The sequence below is a fragment of the Empidonax traillii genome, unplaced genomic scaffold (assembly GCF_003031625.1).
Source record: "Empidonax traillii isolate 1590-97213 ecotype Southwest subspecies unplaced genomic scaffold, ASM303162v1 scaffold419:size1009643, whole genome shotgun sequence".
NCBI classification, from domain to species: Eukaryota; Metazoa; Chordata; class Aves; order Passeriformes; family Tyrannidae; genus Empidonax; species Empidonax traillii.
The window spans coordinates 681,152-690,191 of NW_020955612.1; the positions used below are offsets into that span (position 1 = coordinate 681,152).

Sequence of the window (9,040 nt, forward strand, 5' to 3'; positions counted from 1 at the left end):
AGCATTGACAGCTGCCTCAAGAACAGAGCAATTAGCAAACTGAGATTTGTTGATAACAGAGATATTTTCTTGAAGTCAGCTCAGGAAAACGTGTAAGTGAATGTGGCTCTGTCCCTGCCTGGAAAAGCCAGGGAATATGGGGGAAGACTCACTCACCAGATCTGCCTGTTATCAGTGCCACTTCCTCACAGAAAATAAATGCCCTTGCACACAGGTGTCACAGGCAAAATGAATCTCCCTGAACTTAAAATATCATTGTGATAGGGAATGAATTCGCACAACCAACCAGGGGTTGGTTCTTGGTTCCTTTGCTGTTTGTTTTGGTGGTTTGTTTTGTTTTGGGTTTGTTTTGGTTTTTTTGGTTACTTGGTTTGGTTTTTTTTAATTTTTTAAAGGAAGTGCTGCATATCCCACATGGATGATGTACAAAAGACTAGAAGGCAGAGCACAACTATGGCTCCAAATGCAACAGTTATCACACCAAGCCCCTTGTAAGACAGAGCACAATCCCCTACTAAGAAAACCCAGCACAGCTGGGTACCTTGGGAAAGGTAACACAGGCACATCCTGGAGGTGAGCAAAGGCTGCTGGATGGACGTTTTGTTAGCCAAGCAAAACCAAACTGCATTCAGCAAATGTTTTATGAAATATGCTCAAGTGTTCAGGCAGGTGAAGTGCTTAAATCAACTAACAATTCTTCACCTTAACAGGGTGGGGATTTTATGCTGAGGATGGAATCATTAATCAGGCTTTAAAGAGAGCATGCCCGTGCTGAGAGATATATATTAGCTACACTGTGTTTTCGTTGAAAGCGTTAGAGGATATGAGTGACTGTAACTGAAATTAATTTTCTGTACATCTGACTGTCTCCCAGTGAGCAATTCATCCAAATTAGAACATCTTAGCTGGCCCTTAAAACAACGTATCGCATTTCATGGAGAAACAGGAGAACAGGCTAGCAACAGTTAACTCCTATAAATCACTCACAATTCATATAATCCAAATGTTTTCTTCTGTGCTCAGGGGTGGATTGGACTACTTGTTTTAAAAGAGCAAAACAGGGGAATAAAATGCAAATTCATTATCTGTATGGAAAATGCCTGCTTGGCAATTCTTTAGTTCAACAGCCGACCCGCAAAAATTGGCCAAGATGGATAAAAAAAAAAAAATAGTCTGTTTTAATATTAATTTTCCACTGCCATCATCAAAACACGACAGCAGTTTCCTCTCTTGAGATTTGGCATTCAAAGGCTGTTCCAGCGTCGGGGAAGACAGTTAGTAACATCGATAGTAATACAAATCAAGGAACAGTAGTTAAATTTCATCCATCAAGGGGGGGGGGGGGGAAGTGCACTTTTGCCCTGTTTGCTATTTTAAGATGTATTAAAAAGGCTTGCAGTGGTTTTGTTGGAAAGAATGAAATAAAGATTTTGGCTCCCCTGTTTTTTGCCGTGAGAAACCAACCGGGAATTTTAACATTTCAGGGGACCTGAGACTGACAGCTGAGGAAGGGGATTTTTAGCTAAACATGCCAATGATGACAAACTGGAAAAAATTTTGTGAAGAACTCTGTCCTCCTGCTGCTTCCCTGGAGGCCCTCAAAAGCTGTTTTTTTTCCATAACCAGCAGAAAGACAAGAGCCCATACTAGTATTTTAAGTTTCTCATTCCAAGCCCACAAAATAATTACTGAAGGTCTCCGGGGTGCTGGCTGGTCACTTGATGCTCAGCTCTCCTCATTTACAGTTCATCAGCTGTATTAAAAGAACCTGACAGCCAGAATACATTTAAAACTTTCCTGGTATTCTTTCTGCAGGCATTATTCTCGTGAGTTGTACAAAGATGACCCAAATGGGCAGTGTTTTCAGTCACCTCCATTTGCGGCCAAAACGGAAATTTGGAAACCTTGGATGAGGCCTTCACCTGAGAGCTGAAGGTCACAACAATCAGAGTGAGAGAGATGCTCAGGGATGTGTGTACTCCTGAGCTGTACACATACAACATACTTAATGCTGTATACCATCCCCATACAACTCCAGCTGTTGGAGATTATCACTTGAGATTATCACTATTCACCACTGGTTCCCCCTCCCTGGTGGCGGTAAAAAGGCTCTTTGCTGATTTTTCTACTAATATATTTATACAGCAGGGAATCCCAGCCAAATACTCTCACCTGGTTGTAAATCTTGGAAGGTGAATCATATCTGCAGCCTCCCTAAGGAGCAGCAACAGGAACAGAACCTCTGTGGACAGCAGGACTAAGGTCTAGCTGTACACAAGCCAAATAAGCTGAATTTATTTGGCAAGACAGCAATTCCTGCCTGTTCCTGCCCAAAGCTCTGCCCCAACCTACAGGAAAGCCCTGATTAAAAACTAGGTGTAAGGAAGGACAAGCAAACACCAACCACAGGAGGCAAGGGGTCCTGGTGACTAAGGGGCAACTTAGTGCCATCACACGATTCTGTGCAACAGGGAGCTGCAGGAAGAAACTTCTGTGTTCAGGGCAGGTTTGTGGCATCACAATCCACGATATTTGAAAGAAGCCATGCAAAAATGGGATTACATTCTCGAGCCTACACTCGGGAGTCAGCATAAGCCCCCTTTTGCCAGTGGTGCTGGCTTTGCAGCTTGTCAGCACCTCTCAGCATTTACGCAGGCACTGGCACACCCTTCTCCTGGCAGGGCAGTTTTCACCCTCTGATCACTTCCAGTAAGTTCTGAATTCCTTTCCCTCTCTAAATCATGACCACTACACTGGTCTCCATTACTGCACTCTCCGAACCTCAGGTTTTTACATCCCCAACACCACAGCAAAGTCCTCCCTTCACTTCACCACTACAGACTCAAGGCACAGACAAGTGACTTGCCTGAAGCCACACTGAAAGTACAGGAAGAAAAGGAAAATCAGTCCCAGTCCAGAGCCCTATGGACTAATCTGTTCTTCCTCCTGTTCTGGGGCAGAGTCGTAAACTCAGCAACATCTTCTAAAAACCTCACTGGAGATGACAACTAAGCAATCCCCTTATTTTCAAGTCTCTGACACATAAACAAAATCAGAGAGAAAAGTAATAAAACCCTGCAATGGCCTCCAATAAAAGGTAATAAAATTGCAGGAAAATGCCTATATACCCAAACAGTTTGAAATAAATAATATACAGTATTTTAACAGAGAGCTCAGCTGTTACTGTCACCTCTTTTATGACGGTGTTGTATCTTAAATCAAAGCCTTTAGTGTCACAAAACACTAAACTGAGGAAAGACAAGGATGCCAAATCATGGGCAGTGGACAGATCTGAGTCAGCACCTTTTGTGTGCCAGCAATTCCACCGTCCACGGGGGTAATATATCAGTAGCTCATTATGCACCCTGATATGGCTGCTGTAATTAAATACAGAAAACTTGCACTGAGCGCCCTCGTTTTGATTTAAAGCACAAAATGCTGCAAAACTCAAAGTTAGCAGGGCTTAATCCTGCAGTAGCTGTGCTAGCAAACTTCTCCCAGTGCCAGCACTACACTCACGGCACTCTAACAGGGGTGGCACCTTTCTGGGCTGGGAAGCCAAAGGCATTGGAAATCCAGGAGCCAAGCACAGCCTAAAACCAACCAGCATTAAGGCACTTGCTGTTGCATCCTGTCTGGCCAGGGATAGAGTGACATTAGGACATAATCCTAATTATCAGCTTTTTTCTGACTATTATCAAAACTGTGGTGAAATATCTCCTGATTTCAGTAATTCTTAACATTGAACACCTTATTGGTCTGACACCAGGAAACCCTCTGGAGTCTGCAGACAAGCATGAGCTGACAGGTGAGCAATCCCTTCCCATTTCCACCCAGGACAGTCACAAAGCATTTGCAACAGAGCGAAAAAGAAGAGGTTATTTACAGCAAATTTCCTGAAAATAGAGACAAAAAAATTACAGAAGGGAAAAAACACCCTTTTCATCTCATCCTGGGCATGGTCTTATTATTCTTAAAAGTTCTCCTAGTATTTTTTTTTCAACTCTCCTTTTCTTACAAGGGAAAGAGAAGCCTGGTTTAAGCGCCAGCACAATCTGAAAACAAAACCTCATGTGACCAGCCTGCTTTTAATATAATTACTGCTCCACAAACCACAGCCTGGTTGCTGCCAGCTTAGAGGATAATTAAATATTGCACTAAAAACTGAAAGCACTTACACATGGCAGCAGTAGGACACAGGTAATCCATATGGGAGGAACATATGGGGAAGATGTGCGTTCTCAACTGTGACTATTAATCCAAACGAGTGGGATTCAGTTCTCAGGCCCAGGCAGCAGCATCTCTCACCACACACTGGAGCCACAGAATCATAGAACGGGTTTGGGTTGGAAGGGACCTTAAAGACCACCCAGTTCCAACTCCCTGCCATTAGACCAGGTTGCTCCAAGCCCCATCCAGCCTATACTTGTACTTTTATTCTTTAATCTTCCAGGTGTAACAATGCTTACAGTTTTTCTGCTTCTCCAAGTGAAGTGATTATTACAGTGCTTTGCAATCCGTGCTCTGTTTGTTTTATGTAACAGGAAGGAGTCACATTGTGTACGTTCCCACAGGGTGCCTCCTACAGCTCGCTCAGTTCACAGAGACTGAAGGGGTAAAGGACTCCTGTTCAAGGTTACAACCAGAACCAGCCAGTTCAGTTTCCCAGTCCTCTCTAAACCCTTTCGCTGACAGATCTTCCCAGGCACATTCTTTGTGTGGTCACAGCAGAGCCCCAAAGCTGCAGTGCCCACCCTGGGTCAGCAGCGCAGGTCCCCACTGTCTCTGATGGGGAGGTGGGCGCTCTGCACTTCTTCTCCATCCCATCCCAGCACCTCATCTCCCAGCAGACACAGGGAGCTGGGAAAACACAGGCGAGGCAGTGGGATTATCAGCCAAGTTCCTCCACAAAGCCTCAGGGACACTCCAATAGGCCACCAACCCACCCATGACACATCCCTGCCAAGGACAATGGCCAAATCCTCCACACCAACACCCGGTTTCAAACCACCGTGAAGCCTGCCAAAGTTGAACCAATCTCATGGAATCATAAAGGCTGGAAAAGAGCCCTAAGACCAAGTCAAGCCTTTGACCAAACACCACCATTCCCACTAAACAGTATGGTGAAGTGCAGTGTCTACTTGTTTTTTTTGAACACTTCCAGGGTTGGTGACTCCACCACCTCTCTGGGCAACCCATTCCAATGGCTAACAACCCTTTCACGATGAAATTCTCCTTGATGTCCCACCTGAACCTCCCCTAGCACAGGTGAAGGCCATTTCCTCTTGGCTTGTTACCTGGAAGAAGAGCCTGACCCCCACCTGGCTCCAATGTCCCTCCAACCGATGGATTTGTAGAGAACGAGAAGGTCCCCCCAAGCCTCCTTTTCTGCAGGCTGAGCCCCTCCAATTCCCTTGGTTGCTCCTCACAGGACATGCACTCCAGACCCTTCCCCAGGTCCATTCCCTTCTCTGGACTTGCTGCAGCACCTCAATGTCCTTCCTGAGTCGAGAAGCCCAAAACTGATGCCGGAATTCGAGGTGTAGCCTCACCAGTGTCCGGCACAGGGTGGCAGGCACTGCCCCGGTGGCCACATCATCGCGGACACAGGCCAGGATGCCCTTGGCCTTCTGGGCCACCGGGGCACGACCAGCACCCGCAGGTCCTTTCCCGCTGCTGGGACACTTCCCAACCACTCTCGCCCGAACCGCACGGGGCTGTGTCCCACCGGGCTCCATCCCTTTCCCACCGGGCTCCATCCCTGTGCCACCGCACACGCAGCCGGGGGGACAGACGCGGGACACAACTCTCCCCTTGACACCGCCGCGGTTCGGCGGCAGCCCCGTGGCCCCGAGAAAGCCCCGTGCCCAGCCCCTGGGGCCCCGCCCTCGCCCCCGCCGCAGCCCCTTCTCGTACCGCGGGCGGGCCGGTCCCGCCTCACCTGCTTGTAGCGGGCGTACAGGTAGAGCAGCTGCTCCTTGCTGGCGGCGGGCAGCAGCGCGGGCAGCCGCTCGGCCGCCTGCTCGAAGAGCGCGGGCAGGTCTCGGCCCGGCGGCGGCGGCGGCGCCGCCTCGGAGCCCGAGCTGTGCTCGGCGCCGCTCCCGCCCGCCGCCGACAGCGGGGGCGACGCCATGGCGGCCCGCGCCCGCGCCGGTCCGCCCGCTAAACCGGCCCCCCCTGCGCGCCTCGGTACGCGCCCCCGCGCCGACCGCGGGAAACGCGCGCCCGCGCACCCAGCGTTCCGCCGTTAAACAGCGTCCCCAGGCGGTTTTTGAACACTTACAGGGGTGCTGACCCCACCGCTGCCCTGGGCAGCCTGTTCCAATGACTGACAACTCTTTCCTTTAGAAAAAAAAAAAAAAAAATGATTTCCTGATATCCAATCTAAGCCTCCCCTGGCGTAAGTTGAGGCCGCTTCCTCTCATCCTGTGGCTTGTTACCTGGGAGAACAGGTAGATACTCAGCTCACTACAACCTCCTCTCAGGTGGTTGTAGAGAGTGAGAAGGTCCCCCCGAGCCTTCTTTTCCCCAGGCTGAGCACTCCCAGCTCCCTCAGCTGCTCCTCATCGGACTTGGGCTCCAGACCCTTCTCCAGCTCTGGATCCACTCCAGCATCTCCATGTCCTTCCCGAATTGAGGAGCGCAGAACTGACCCCACTAGTGCCCAGCACAGGGGGCAGTCACTGTTCTGGTCCTGCTGGCCACACTGTGGCTGGTACAAGCCAAATCCTAAAACGATAGAATGTTAAAGGGGTTGGAATGGACCTTAAAGCTCATCTAGTCCCAAACCCCCCTGCCATGGGCAGGGACACCTCCCACCACACCAGGTTGCTCAAGGCTTTATCCAACCTGGCTTTGAACGCTGCCGAGGCTGGGGCATCCACACAACCTGTGCCAGTGTCTCACTACCCTCACGGTAAAAAACTTCCTAATATCTAAATTAAATTTCCCCTCTTTGCATTCGTACCCATTCCCCCCTACCCTATCACTACAGTTCCCGATGAAGATTCCCTCCCCAGCTTCTCTGTAGCCTCTTCAGACACTGCAAGGTGCTGTGAGGTCTCCATGCAACCTTTTCTTCTCCAGGCTGAACACCCCCAGCTCTCTACAGGGGAGGTGCTCCAGTCTCCTTATCAACTTCATGGCCCTTCTCTGGACTCGCTCCAGCAGTTCCATGTGTCCTTTTTATCTCGGGGGCACCAGAGCTGGGCGCAGCATTTCAGGTGGGGTCTCACCATAGCAGAGCATCTCTCCTCTTCCTCCTCCTCTTCCTCCTCCTCCCGGGGCCGCTGGAGGGCACTCGCGGGCCGCGCCGGGACGGTCCCGGCGGGAGCGGGGCGGGGGACTTGCAGGGGGAAATGCGGGAGCTGTGTTAAAAAAAGACCTTCCATCGGTTACAGGAATAAGATGGCTTTTATCCTCTTAACTCTCTTCACAGCCTCACTGAGTGCTGGAGGTTTTACTTAGTGTGAAAAGAGCCACAGAACATCCAGAGCAGCAAGCTGGAGCATCACAGTGATAGGACTTGAGGGAAGAGCATGAAGCTGTGCCAGGGGAGAGGTCAGGTTGGATCTTAGGGAAAGATTTTTCACCCAGAGAATGGTTGGACACTGAACAGGCTCCCCAGGGAAGTGATCACGGCCCCACGCCTGATAGAGCTCAAGAAACGTTTGGACAACGCTCTCAGGGACGTGGTGTGATCCCCAGGGCTGTCCTGTGCAGGGCCAGGAGCTGGACTTGATGATCCTCGTGGGTGCCTTCCAAATCAGAATATTCTGTAATTCTGTGATCACTGGAGCGCTGGGCATGCAGGGCTGCCACCACTCTCCCACTGGGCCACCAAGCCATGCCTGTCCCTGGGCTGTGCACACAAGTAGGGAGTTGGGATCCAACCACAGGAGTGTAGCGACACCACAGTCCTGCACAGGGCAGGAGGGGACCCCTATATCCCAGACTGAGTGGGTCAGTGGGGTCCCAGTATCTGCTCAGCACCAGAGCAGAGATCGGTTTGGCTGTGCTGCAGCCAGAAATGTGCCTGCAAGCACTTGCTCTGCCCGTGGCTGCCTGCTTGAGGGGACAAAGTGTATCCTGCGAGTGGGTCTCTGCCCTCCACAGCCTGCTTGCCTGTATACAGTGGAAATGAAGCCCAGGTTTGAACTGGGCAGGGGGAAAAACAACTTGGCTGTGCCACTTGCAAATAAAAAATATGTCTCTATCTGTCTATCTACCTTTTTATCTATCTATAACTGATTAGCACCCAGCCTCATAAACCGACAGCAATATTTACAGCAAACTCCTCCTCCCGCCTCTCCCCACCACAAGCCGTGAGGCTCCATCCAGCTGCCGGAATCACCCCGACCACCCCCGCTCGCCGAGGGGAGGCACAGCCCGGGTCCCAGCCCTCCGGCGTTCAGCAGGCAGCCCGGGCAGGCTGGCGGGGGGAGAAATCCCCTTTGAATAGCTTGGGAAAGGTCCTTGCAGCGAATGAACTGGAGCGCACAGCCCTCCGCACGCGTCTCCATGGTGAGAGAGGCCTCGTCGCCTTGCTGCTGGATCTCTCCTCTAGAGCACTCGCAGCTCTTACCAGCTCTCTCTCACTTTTTCCTTGCCTTTTTTTTTTTTTTTTTTTTTTTTTCAAAAGAGCGACAGCACCGAGGACCTGATCCTTCCTCCACCCCCTCGCTTTGGCAGGTGTTGGGAGCAGGTTTGATGCAGGGTGCCCACGGCGGTTTCAGGAGCCTGGCATGGAAACACTGAGGATGGGGATGCTGGGCTCAGACACACTGCACCAGCTCTGTGAGATGATGTTTATGTAGCTGCTGGTCCCCAGCAGCCCGGGAGAGAGCAGGATGGGGGCTTGGGGGACGCCAGTGCTGATATCCTTGTTCTGCGTGCACCAGCCACACCTTGCAAACTGGGAGAGCCCCAGTATGAGCTGGGCCAAACTCAGCCCATTCTTCCAGCCCTGGGGCTGCAGAGCACACAAAACCAGAGGCATTACAGGCACTAAGCATTAAAGAAAATAATGCAGGGCCCTTGC

The 9,040-nt window shown here is 50.7% G+C and overlaps 1 protein-coding gene across 1 annotated transcript in view; it reads right to left on the minus strand.

Annotated features, from left to right (window-relative positions):
- ACBD6 (acyl-CoA binding domain containing 6) overlaps positions 1-6,163 on the minus strand; it is an 81,590-nt gene extending 75,427 nt beyond the window's left edge. The window contains exon 1 of the mRNA XM_027894188.1: positions 5,942-6,163. Within this exon, the coding sequence (XP_027749989.1) occupies positions 5,942-6,133 (192 nt within the window). The 5' untranslated portion in view covers positions 6,134-6,163. The remainder of the gene's footprint in view (positions 1-5,941) is intronic.
- Positions 6,164-9,040: the final 2,877 nt, after the last annotated feature.